Source organism: Vitis riparia, chromosome 17, assembly GCF_004353265.1.
Source record: "Vitis riparia cultivar Riparia Gloire de Montpellier isolate 1030 chromosome 17, EGFV_Vit.rip_1.0, whole genome shotgun sequence".
NCBI lineage: Eukaryota > Viridiplantae > Streptophyta > Magnoliopsida > Vitales > Vitaceae > Vitis > Vitis riparia.
Genome location: NC_048447.1, coordinates 3,117,360 through 3,130,660, shown reverse-complemented (window position 1 = coordinate 3,130,660; position 13,301 = coordinate 3,117,360). Strand labels below are relative to the sequence as shown.

Genomic DNA, 13,301 nt, shown 5'->3' with positions numbered 1-13,301 from the left:
TAGAAAGAAAGTGACTTTTTAGAGAGAGAAAGTTGAGAGTTTTGTTCCAAATTTTCTTATGTTGTTTTAACAACAAAAATATTTCTTGATAAGAAATTCAGTCTTTCATCTACTACCCACCATTAATTACAACTCATTTCTCTAGTAAAATTATAATAATGGGTTTATTCTATAAGGTAATTTGGTCCCCAACTTTTTGAAAAATATTTTTATTAATATATCAATAAGTTTGTCTAAAAACTTTTCAAAATCCAATATTTTCCTATTTTTGAGTGGTAGATGATGTAATAAAAGGCATGGACATATGTAGTGCATGCAAAAATAGCTAATTCTATATTTAAAAAAATATAAAAAAAAATGGTATGCAAATTTGGGGGTAGCAAGAGGCATAAATGTCAAATGATGAGTCAAAAAAGGGAAAAGTGTTAATACCTTACCATTTGTACTATATGCTGGAAACGTATAACCGCCTAAACACATCTCATAGGGGTTTGTCCATATATGTGGATTGTGTGGATCCACCCTGATATGGGCATCTTCATAAATGATATCCATCTTCACTATCACCCTTTTTTTTGCTTTTTATTAATTATGGTTGTTGCACACCCCATTAAAAAGCAAAAAAATTCAAAATTTTGAAGAAAAAAGTTGAATGTATGCATATCTTATCTTTATAAAATCAATTTTCAAAATCTAGAGAATCACTTGATTAGTGTTTTATTTTTTTAGAAAAAATAATTTTCATTATATAAGACATTATTAAAAAATAATCTATCAAAAGTAATTTTTACTTTATAAAAATCTTTAAAATATTTTTAAATGATTTTTTTTAATAAAAGTTGAATTTTAAAAACAATTAAAATGATTTTTTTTTCTTTCAAAAGTTATCTTTTATAATATATTTAATTTTTAAATACATTTTTAAAAATACTATTTTAATTATATTTGAACATTAGCTAACTCATTCCTAGTGACTATCTTTCTAATAAAGATACCAACAAAAAACACTTATAGATTCAAAGTAATTTCTATGATTGATTCTCGGCAAATATTAAGGAAAGAAAAAAATATAAATTTTTTTATATTTGGTTGTATTATTAAAAATATCAAAGAAAATCATATATAATTAAAACTAGTTAAAAACTTATAAAATTTTAAATTATTTAATCTTTATATCAATGAGTTAATAAGTAAAATGAATTTAAAATGGTAGATAAAAATAATTTATCAATTTTTAATCTATTTTCTATTTTTTTAATTTTATTTTTCTTTTATATTTTCTCGTCGAAATTTTCGGAACCAAAGTTGACCTAAATGAATAAGACACAAGAAAAAAGTGGGGAGTTAAAATTTTAATTGAGTCTTGATGAAAGATGGTAAAGAAAAAAAATTAAAATATGGTGGGAATTCCTTAAATGCCCTGCATGTAAAATGATAATAAAAAATATTTTTGGAGAAATAAATCGGAATAATATCATAAGTTACATGGAATGGAAATAATGATTGTGAGAGGCGAGGGTGATGTTGGGAAGTCGGTGGTGAGAGAGGGTGAACTTTAATTGCAAATCAGCTGGTGGGCCCCTGGCAGTTTGGTGAGACTCCACCTGATCCTGACAACAGCAATTTTGGTCTCATAGGTGCATGCTTCTCACGTCCATCCTTGAAAGATGTGTCCATATCAAAATGTCATTTGCTACTTGCTTCTTCGATACTTGCAAAGACTTTCGATGCTTGTAGTGGTATGTGATGTAAAATTTTAGAAATTTTAGGACATTTATATTATATATTTATTTAAAAATATATGAATCAATTTATTGGTTGATTTGCTTCTATAGTATTCATTGTAGTATGTGATGCAAATTTTGATCAACTTATTTATGTTACATTGATCACATGATAAAAATTAGTGAAAATAATGTTTTATAGGTTTTGTTGGTGCTCAACCTTCGTGGATGCAATGATCCATTAACTATTCAGGTCACTAGCTAACTTCTAAGTATCGCCCCTCCTCTATTGATGGGTGCCTTGATCGAATCTCTTTATGATAAATAGATCCATGATCAAGATCTACCTTTTCTCTTGTTCATTGTTTTTCTTTATAACCTTTTCTAGCTAACTCTTAATTGGCCGAGTGAGTCAACTTTCTTTTAGAGAAGTGGCATATTGGAAATCAAACATTGGAGACTGCATGGTGCTTATGATTGGTTAGGTAGATTTGTGTTATGAGTTGATCCGCCTAACGCCCTCTATTGATATGATAGGACGAGATTCCACTTCGAGATTCGTTCCTTATACGCATCTTGTCGTAGCTCTTAATGTCTACTGCATGTGAAACCATGAGGGTAGTTCGGTACTTTCTTCCCAATGCCCATATTGTAGGGATCCATCCTTGATGACACGTGGCACACATCCCCTGACGATACGTGGCACGTGATCCTACTCGGAGTATCCACATCCCGATTTCCCCAAGAGTATACGTGACGCGCTTTCCTATCCGGACCCCTGAGATAAGGAGCACACGGAACTCGCAAAGACTTCCTATCCGGACCACCGCCATTACTCATCTGGCGACCTTTCATATTCCACTCGGATATGCTCATCCGGATCACTGGCCAAGCCAAGCATGCCTCACTACGTCATTCTGACATCCTGTCACAGATCATATTCCGATGCCTGCAGAGTGAAAAGACAGAAGTGACAGCAAGTCACTTCCCACGATCTCTGACAGCTGTTCGTAGGATGAGGATGTCCCTACCACCACCTAGTGGCATCATGGCAAACCAAAAAGCCTTCCATCATTTATGGAGGAGAGAGAGTTTCTAAAGGTTATATATATGAACCTTCGCGCAAAGGGGAGGTAAGCTTCTCAATACCTAGTAAAAGGCCAACTGTGCCATCTGCTTTTATCTCTCTTTCCATGGCTGACAAAACCATCGGAGGGTGTGTCCGGACACCCCGTCCGGACGCCTTTTGTAGGAACAGCTGAATCAGGGATTTACATTGGTTGAGATCATATGTCCATCCATTGGGCAACTACGTGGATTGCTGAGAGTACGAGGCCTCAACATTGGCGCCGTCTATGGGAAACTTTTTCGCTGATTCAGTAACTAGCAAAAATGGCTACGCCTTCCCAAAGTCATTCATCTGATAGAAGAGAGGAAGATAATTCTGAATGGCGCCAAGCCATCGAAAGAAGGCAGTTAGCGAGTGAGCGACAACTACAAACTCTCCTCCAGGAGACGACAAGGTTAAGAGAAGAAAATGCAATATTACGTATCCAGGCATCGTCGACAGGAATTCCCCGTCATCAGCACTCCAAGGGCCAAGTGGCCAACTCAAGGCCTCATCTGGAGTCAATTTACCCTGGAACAGTGGGAGCAATCCCTGAAACACGCAGCGCTAGGCCGCATGAGCCACACACACCTATGCCTCGAGCTCCCCGTGAAGAAAGCTCAGACTCCACCCACTTCTCGTCAAAAAGACGACGTGACAGAAGATCCCAGTTGTCGGGCGCCATGCGCGCGAGACTGGGTCCCCAGCAAACTAGCAGGCCCAAGCCACCGATGACCACCACAGGGGGAGTGCACCATGACCCTACGGTCACCCCCATACCACAGAACGTTCTCTCGCACCGTGACCCCTTGGTCACCCCATGATGCAGAACGTTCCACCGCACCAAGCGGTACGAACCATTGGGAAAAATCTCCTGAGCGAGCCACCCATGGGCTCCATTAGCAAAAGGCTGGATGACATGCTCTCCACGCCTTTCTGCTCTCATATCATTCATTACGAGCCCCTAAGGGGGTTTCTCGTGCCAAAGTTCTCCACGTACGATGGGTGCAGTGACCCCTTCGACCATATCATGCATTATCGGCAGCTCATGACCCTCGATATAGGCAACGACCCGCTGCTGTGCAAAGTATTCCCTGCCAGTCTACAAGGACAAGCTCTTTCATGGTTCCATCGCCTACCTCCTAACTCGGTAGATAATTTCAGAGACCTTTCAGAAGCTTTCGTGGGACAATACCTATGTTTCGCTCGGCATAAGCAAAACATCAGCACCTTACAAAATATAAAAATGAAGGATAATGAATCCTTGAGGGAATTCGTGAAACGATTTGGCCAAGCTATCCTACAAGTGGAAGCTTGCAGCATGGACGCTGTCCTACAGATCTTCAAGCGATGCATCTGTCCAGGCACTCCATTTTTTGAGTCATTAGCTAAAAAGCCTCCTGTGACGATGGACGACTTGTTTCGACGTGCAAACAAATACTCAATGCTTGAAGATGACGTACGGGCAGCCACCCAGCAAGTATTGGTTGCCGGACAGTCGTCCAAGGGTAGTACAGAGGGAAGCACTAAACCTCCGGACAGGCCAAGGCCATCCAATCGAAGGCAAGAAGGGCCAAGCCGCCCGGAAATACCACCCCTCACACCACTCTCTATAACTTATGAGAAGCTTCTCCCTATGATCCAGAGCATGTCCGATTTCAGGTGGCCCAGACCCCTCGGATCGGATCCATCCAGGAGAGATCATAGCAAAAAATGCGCTTACCATAAGGAGCATGGCCATACAATGGAGACGTGCAGAAGCCTCCAATATTTGGTGGAAAGACTTATAAAGGCGGGACATTTAAGGCAATACCTCCGCTCAGATGCTAGAGATGGAGACGTCTCCCGGGGCCGCGACTCTGGAGCCCCCGTGGCTCCAGCCGCCCCCAAAGCCGTCATAAACTACATTAATGGAGGCCCATCGGATGAAGAGCTCAATTCCAAGCGGAAAAGGCAGAAGTTGTTACGCGAAGCGATGGTGCGTGAGCGTATCAACTCCATCCGGCCTGGGATAACCGAAGGGAGCCTTAACCCCATAGACGGGACAATCACTTTTCCTCCAGTAGACCCCACGCGGATATTACGTCCGCACCATGATGCCCTCATTCTATCCTTGGGGATAGACAAATTTGACGTAAGACGCATCCTAATTGACCCAGGCAGCTCAGCCGATCTGGTGCAAGCATCAGTCATAAGCCACATGGGACACAACTTAGTCGGTCTCGAAAACCCTGGAAGGGTTTTATCCGGATTCAACGGGGCATCAACTATCTCGTTGGGAGACATTGTGTTGCCAGTCCAAGCTGGCCCAGTCACTCTCAACGTTCAATTTTCGGTAGTACAAGATCTATCACCCTTCAATGTTATCTTGGGACGCACATGGTTACACTGCATGAAAGCCATCCCCTCCACATATCATCAGATGGTAAGCTTTCTCACTGAAGATGGGCAAATCAACCTATATGGCAGCCAGCTAGCCGCTCGCCAATGCTACCAGATAGCAAAAGAAGCATGGACCGGTCGGGAGAATGAACCCCTCCCCGAGTCCACCCATGCACTCGACCAATAGCAGTCACTGTGTCCAGCGGACAGAGATCCCCCGGTAGCAGATCCCTTACAAACAATCCAAATTTCAGAAGAAGATTCTCATCTTACTCATATCAGTTCCCTTTTAACGCCCGAAGAAACCCAGAACATCCAAGACGTCCTCCGGCAAAACCATGACGTTTTCGCATGGGCACACTCTGATATGAAGGGAATTCACCCCTCGATAGTCTCACATAAGCTTAACGTTTTACCAGCGGCAAAACCCATCCGGCAAAGGGTTAGACGTTTTCACCCGGATAGACAAAAAATCATCCGCACGGAGATTGACAAACTACTGGAAGCCGGATTCATCAAAGAAGTGGAATATCCGGACTGGTTAGCAAATGTAGTAGTGGTACCCAAGAAGGAAGGCAAATGGCGGGTCTGCGTCGACTATACCAACCTCAATAAAGCATGTCCAAAAGACAGTTTCCCTTTGCCACGAATAGATCAGATTGTGGATTCCACCGCTGGGCAAGGGATGCTCTCCTTCCTGGACGCTTTCTCCGGATATCACCAAATCCCCATGGCTCCAGATGATCAAGAAAAAACAGCCTTCATAACGCCACACGGACTTTACTGTTACAAAGTCATGCCATTTGGTCTCAAAAACGCTGACGCCACTTATCAAAGACTGATGACAAAGATATTCAAACCTCTAATTGGCCGCACAGTAGAGGTATATATTGATGACATCGTGGTTAAAAGCAAAACTCGTGAGGAGCATGTTCTCCACTTACAAGAAGTTTTTCACCTCTTAAGGAAGTTCGACATAAAGTTGAATCCTTCCAAGTGCGCCTTTGGCATAAGTGCTGGGAAATTCCTGGGCTTTATGGTCAGTCAAAGGGGGATAGAGGTGAGCCCAGATCAAGTCAAGGCAGTCGTAGAAACGTCACCCCCCAGGAACAAGAAGGAATTGCAGCGCCTCACAGACAAGCTCGTCGCCCTAGGGCGTTTTATAGCCCGTTTCACCGATGAGCTACAACCCTTCTTCCTGGCAATCCGCAAAGCAGGACCAAGCGGATGGACAGACAGCTGTCAAAACGCTTTTGAAAAAATCAAGCAACGCCTCATGCAACCACCCATCCTAAGCAGCCCCATCCCCAGAGAAAAATTGTATATGTACCTGGCTGTCTCAGAGTGGGCAATTAGCGCTGTCTTATTCCGCTGCCCATCGCCCAAGGAGCAGAAACCCATCTACTACATCAGCAGAGCGTTAGTAGATGTAGAAACCAGATATTCAAAGATGGAATTAACGGCCTTAGCTCTTCGAAGTGCCGCCCAGAAACTCCGCCCCTATTTCCAAGCACACCCAGTGGTCGTATTAACTGACCAACCCCTTCGCAATATCTTACACAAGCTGGACCTAACCGGGAGAATGCTTCAATGGGCCATAGAATTGAGTGAATTTGGAATAGAGTTCCAGCCCAGATTGTCCATAAAAGGCCAAGTAATGGCTGACTTCGTGTTGGAATACTCTCGAAGGCCCGTCCAACATGACGAACCAAGTGAAAAACAATGGTGGACATTACGGGTTGATGGAGCCTCACGGTCATCCGGCTCCGGAATAGGGCTCCTCCTGCAATCCCCAACCGGAGAACAGTTGGAGCAAGCCATCCGGCTGGGGTTCCACGCCTCTAACAATGAAGCGGAATATGAGGCCATCCTATCCGGATTGGATCTCGCCCTGGCTCTATCCGTCTCCAGGCTTCGAGTCTATAGTGATTCCCAACTCGTGGTAAGACACGTTCAAAACGAATACGAAGCCAAAGATGAGCGCATGACACAATACTTAAACAAAGTAAAAGATACTTTGCAGCGGTTCACCGAGTGGACAATTGAAAAAATCAGGCGGACCGAAAATTCGCGTGCCGACGCCCTGGCAGGTATAGCTGCCTCCCTTCCCACCAAGGAAGCAATACTATTGCCTATATATGTACAAGCCAAACCTTCCATCACGGAAGCCTCCACTTGCAACGCCATTAAGGCAGACGAAACGGATGACGAGGGTTGGATGAAAGATATCATTGAATACCTCCGGACGGGCACCCTGCCTGAAGAATCTAAGCAAGCGCATAAGATCCGGGTGCAAGCCGCCCGCTTCACCTTGGTTGAAGGGCACCTGTACAAGCGATCCTTTACAGGCCCCTACCTCAGATGTCTGAAACATTCAGAAGTACTTTATGTATTAGCTGAATTGCATGAGGGAGTATGTGGAAATCATGCTGGAGGGCGATCACTGGCACATAGAGCCCATTCGCAAGGTTATTACTGGCCTACGATGAAAAAAGACGCGGCAGCATACGTCAGAAAATGCGACAAATGTCAAAGGCACGCCCCCATACCACATATGCCATCGCGAGAATTGAAAACAATCTCAGGACCCTGGCCCTTTGCGCAGTGGGGCATGGACATAGTAGGACCTCTACCAGCCGCACCTGCCCAGAAGAAATTCCTACTTGTCGCCATAGACTACTTCAGTAAATGGGTAGAAGCTGAAGCATATGCTAGCATCAAAGATAAAGATGTCACCAAATTCGTATGGAAGAACATCATTTGTTGCTTCGGAATTCCCCAAACAATCATAGCAGACAACAGTCCACAATTTGATAGCAAGATTTTTCGAAATTTCTGTTCGGAACTCAACATCCGGAATTCATATTCTACACCACGCTATCCTCAAAGTAATGGGCAAGCAGAGGCCACAAACAAGACTCTAGTCACTGCCTTGAAGAAAAGACTCGAGCAAGCCAAAGGAAAATGGGTGGAGGAGCTACCCGGCGTCCTATGGGCTTATCGAACCACACCCGGACGTCCAACAGGAAATACTCCCTTCGCCCTCGCATACGGAATGGACGCAATCATTCCCACCGAAATTGGGCTACCCACTATCCGAACCGAAGCAGGAAGGCAGGATGATGCAAATGCAGAATTAGGAAGAAATTTGGACTGGGCGGACGAAACAAGAGAAGCTGCAGCCATCCGGATGACAGACTATCAACAAAGGGCATCGGCTCACTACAATCGCAAAGTAAAGCCCAGAAGCTTCAAAAATGGTACGCTAGTCCTTAGAAAAGTTTTTGAAAATACTGCTGATATAGGGGCAAGAAAGCTCCAAGCCAATTGGGAAGACCCCTACATAGTATCTAAAACAAGTGAAAATGGAGCCTATTATCTACAGAAGTTAGATGGAACCCCATTGCAGCGAACATGGAATGTATCTAATCTAAAGCAGTATTACCAATGAAAGAAGAGGCACAAGGTAGGAATACAAAATGAACAAAGTATACTTTATTGATACTTATGAAACAAATCATATACAAAAAGGCCTCCGGACTACAAAAGTACAGAAAGAAGATAGCAGATTTTCTTTTACAAAAGGAAAAGACTCTCATTGAGCAGGTTTGCTGCGCAGCTTCTCCAATTCACCCGGAGGAATTGAAGGAACGTCCCGTTTGATGCCATGTTTCTTCATACAGCAGCGGTAGCCGAATAAGTACATGTCATCAACTTGCTTTTGATACTCCGCTTCAAGTTCCTCCCTTTCAGCAGCAAACTCACCCTCCAGCTCTTCTTTTTGCCCTGATAAACACAACTGCAACTCTTCTCTCTGCCTCCTCTCAATAGACACCTTTGTCCGGAGGTGCCGCACCTCCCTCCTCAAAAGAGCCATCTCATCCTCCGCCTCAAATAGGCGAACTTCCATAAAATCCTCTTGGCTCTTTGCCTCAGCAAGCTCCTCTCGAAGAAACTCGTTCTCCTCTCGAAGAACCTTGTTCTCCTCTCGAGCAGTAGATGAACTGGCTTCAGCCTGCTCCAGTCTCAAACGCAACTTCTCTTCATCATTTTTTTGCTGAGACACAAAGGATTTTGTATACTCAGTAGTCTCCAACAGGTCAGAAAGAAGGTTGCGTTGAAGAGCCATGCCGCGAAGGCCACTCACCAGCTGCAAAATAATATTCAAACAAAGAAAGGCAAAGTTACAAATCATGTCACAAACCCATCAGCATGACAAAAAATCAAGGCACAAGTTATACCATCTCCACTGTCTCGAACATCTGGGCTGAAGGTACTCCAACGTCTGCGTTAGATGGAATCTGTTTTAGCTTCTCTTCCATCTCCGCATAGCTGAAAGGGCTAGCAGGGATGAAAGTGGCATCATCAAAAGGGCCCTCTCCCAAGGAGGCGTTGGAGAGTGATTCCTCCTCCGGAACCACGCCTTCAACATTCTCAACCGGCTGGGTCTCTCTGGGTGGAACCTCAGCCGGCACAAGCACTGGGACGGCTGGGCTCTCTTCCGCCATCTCCACCTCACCGCCTTCCGGATGGCCCTCCGGGACGGATGAACAGCTGACTTCCATGCCTTCTAAAAACCGATCCTGAAGCCGCCCGGCGAGGCCAGACTTCAAGTCGCGTACCAGACGAAACCTTCTTCTCGTTGGCCCCCTCACAGGCACAAAGGCACGAGGGCTTGGCCCAGGCAAAGGCAACTCCTGGCTGTCTGCCCCCATTTCCCCTGTTGGGGGTGTAGCAGGAGGCAAGTTGGCAACACCAGAGGCCCGGGCCTCACCCTCATCCGGGTGATCTGATCCGGGTTGATTTATTGAGGCCGCTTCCTCGGCCAGGAGAGCCATCCGGACGTCTGGTGCCACCGAGGGCCCCGAAAGATTAAAGCCCCTAATAAATTCAAAAGTGGTTGAGACAGAGGCCGGGAGAGGATTTTCCGGCTCTTGTATATTACATTCCTTTTCATAACCAATGGGAGGCGGTACAAACTCCTTCGGAGGAGTTGGGATTTTCACTGCCTTTCCCGTATTTTTCTTACTCAGCTTCTTCTTCTTTTTCGCTGGAGCACCAGCAGGTGGAGAGGACGCGGACCGTTTCCCACCCGGAGCCTTCCGCAGAAGCCCTTCTTGTCTTTTCTTCTCCTGCTTGTTGAGACGGGCCTTACGTGTCTGGGCATCTGCCTTCCGCACCCCTCATAGAAGGGAAGATCTCCAAGAGTGAAATGCTCCCCAACTACCACTTCTTCAGGCAGCCGCCTTGGAAGTATGTTCAGCACGTATACCTGAGGCTGCTCGACGACCAAGCGGAGGTTCTGCGCAGAAAGAAGCAGTTCACATCTCCGCTCGGCCGAAGTTATCTCAAAAAGCTTGTTCAAACGGTCGAACGAAGCCTTCTCCACCCAATCCACCAGTTTTTCCTCTCTTATCCTGGCCTGTACCCAAGCAAGCAAAGTATGTCAGCCACCTAAAAACAATGCTGACTTACAAACTATGCAAAGACAGAAAGTAGCTTAGCTATACCTGGAATCTCCAGCGACTGATTGGGAACAAAGGGCCTATCCGGATGCTCAGACAAACCTACCCATACGCCTTTGACTAGCACCTGTCCCTTGGCGGCCCTTTTATTCGAATCCGGTAGGTTGGTCACCAGTTGCAGAGATGGAAGGCTGGCGACGAAGCTAAAGATATTACTCTTCACCTTCTTGATCGAATAAACGAAGAGAACCTCCAGTAGTGAGAGGTCCAAATTAAACAACATGCTCAGGATGCTGCACCCCATCAGCACCCGGATCATGTTGGGATGTACATACATTGGAGGAATCTGGGTGAAGTGCAGAAATTCCTTGAGCAGAGACGGGAGAGGGAACCGGAGCCCAGCATTAAACTGCTCCTTGGTAAAGAGTATCGCGTTATTTTCCGGCTTCTCAGGCAACACGCCCTCTCCATCAAACAGTTCCACAGACACACCATTGGGAACGCAAAACCGATCGCAAAATTCCTTCACATTCAACTTTTCCACAGACTTTTCAGCACGAGCGTCACCAGACGGGCGAGATGAGGTAATTTCCTTGTTAGCAGACATTTTCTGGCCTAAGATGAAGCAGAATCTGCATGGAAGAAATCCAACAAGTCAAATAAAATGAATCGACCCCACAAAACCTCAAGCCCTACCCCACAAAAGATTCAATACCCCACCAAAAGCGCAGGGGGGCAATAGGAAAACCCGAATACAACCAAAACGCAGGAAAAAGCCCTAGAAGCTAACATCAGCAGTCAATCGCCCAAATAGCTTCCCCAAGCAAATCAAAACCAAACCAAGAAAAGAGGATATAAGAAGGAGAGAAATCAGAATAGAGTTGCGTACCAAGTGTAAACTGGAAAGCAGGGTCGAAAATCGCAAATGCAGTCACCGTCACCACCTGAATACTGCCGATACACTCACAAGCGAAGACACACAGTAGGCAGACGAAGCAATGACAAAGAAAATGCAGTAAGAAAAAGGCAACGGGAGGCCACAGGCTGCTATTTATAAAAGACAGCCCCTCGGTATTCCAAACGTTCAGAAAAACGCTATCATTAAACCGACACATTGCCTAGGGAAAACCCAGAGACGGCGGCTCGCCATAAATGCTCTCCTGTCTCTTCGCCCCCGCTCGCCACGTGGCCCAATGAACACAAAAAGCAAACTTCGGTTTCAGAAGGCAATCATTATTTTTTAACCCGCCCATTTTGCTAAGGCAAAATCGACAAGTTAAAAAGGGGGGCATTGTAGGGATCCATCCCTGATGACACGTGGCACACATCCCCTGACGATACGTGGCACGTGATCCTACCCGGAGTATCCACATCCCGATTTCCCCAAGAGTATACGTGGCGCGCTTTCCTATCCGGACCCCTGAGATAAGGAGCACACGGAACTCGCAAAGACTTCCTATCCGGACCACCGCCATTACTCATCCGGCGACCTTTCATATTCCACCCGGATATGCTCATCCGGATCACTGGCCAAGCCAAGCATGCCTCACTACGTCATTCTGACATCCTGTCACATATCATATTCCGATGCCTGCAGAGTGAAAAGACAGAAGTGACAGCAAGTCACTTCCCACGATCTCTGACAGCCGTTCGTAGGATGAGGATGTCCCTGCCACCACCTAGTGGCATCATGGTAAACCAAAAAGCCTTCCATCATTTATGGAGGAGAGAGAGTTTCTAAAGGTTATATATATGAACCTTCGCGCAAAGGGGAGGTAAGCTTCTCAATACCTAGTAAAAGGCTAACTGTGCCATCTGCTTTTATCTCTCTTTCCATGGCTGACAAAACCATCGGAGGGTGTGTCCGGACACCCCGTCCGGACGCCTTTTGTAGGAACAGCTGAATCAGGGATTTACATTGGTTGAGATCGTATGTCCATCCATTGGGCAACTACGTGGATCACTGAGAGTACGAGGCCTCAACACATATGTTGAGCTATTCTAGGCTCAACTAGGGTGAGATCTTGGACAACTTCAGGTCATGTAAACGGACCTAGAAGCTTTCATGCTTGGAAGGATTTGCTCGAACAATGCAATTCCAATACTTCTTCTCGATAAAAGTCCTAGCCCCTATCGTGAGGCATTAATTGTAGCGAAATTTATCCCTTAGCTCGAACGGGTGGGCGGACTTGTCGGTTGGGCATCTTCTATGCCCTATACCTCTAGGTTTGCTTCTTTAACATTCATGATGGTATGTGATTTGATTTTTGTTTTAATTTAACAATATTTGTGTTAAGCATACAAATAATGAAGAAAATTAGTATAATGGTTAAAATATTTGTTTTTCATTTAATAGTTAATTGTTATATGATGTAAATATTAATGTTTGATTAATGATAAAAATCAATAAATCTGATATTTTATTTTTAATTATTTTTTCAAACTTAAAATGACATGTGATGTAATTTTTATAAATTAAAGGACATTTATACTATATGTCGTATAATAAATTAATCAAAATCATTAATCAATTCGCTTATTTAATACTTGAAGTTGAAGCTATGTAAATCTTAACCAATTAAAAGGATTTATGCAAATTTAATGTTAAAAGAATTTATGCAA

At 44.6% G+C, this 13,301-nt stretch overlaps 2 protein-coding genes across 2 annotated transcripts; both read left to right on the top strand.

Annotated features, from left to right (window-relative positions):
* The first annotated feature begins 3,655 nt into the window (after positions 1-3,655).
* Positions 3,656-5,401, top strand: LOC117904006. The gene has a single exon (XM_034816537.1). The coding sequence runs from the start codon at positions 3,656-3,658 to the stop codon at positions 5,399-5,401; it is 1,746 nt and encodes a 581-aa protein (XP_034672428.1).
* Positions 5,402-5,581: 180 nt separating this feature from the next.
* On the top strand, positions 5,582-8,665 carry LOC117934367. The gene has a single exon (XM_034856010.1). It carries the CDS (start codon positions 5,582-5,584, stop codon positions 8,663-8,665), a length of 3,084 nt encoding a protein of 1,027 aa, XP_034711901.1.
* The last annotated feature ends 4,636 nt before the right edge of the window (positions 8,666-13,301 follow it).

Bases quoted from the DNA above. Each gene is read 5' to 3' on its own strand.
- LOC117904006 (XM_034816537.1), top strand. From the start codon at position 3,656: ATGCAGAACGTTCCACCGCACCAAGCGGTACGAACCATTGGGAAAAAT.
- LOC117934367 (XM_034856010.1), top strand. From the start codon at position 5,582: ATGAAGGGAATTCACCCCTCGATAGTCTCACATAAGCTTAACGTTTTA.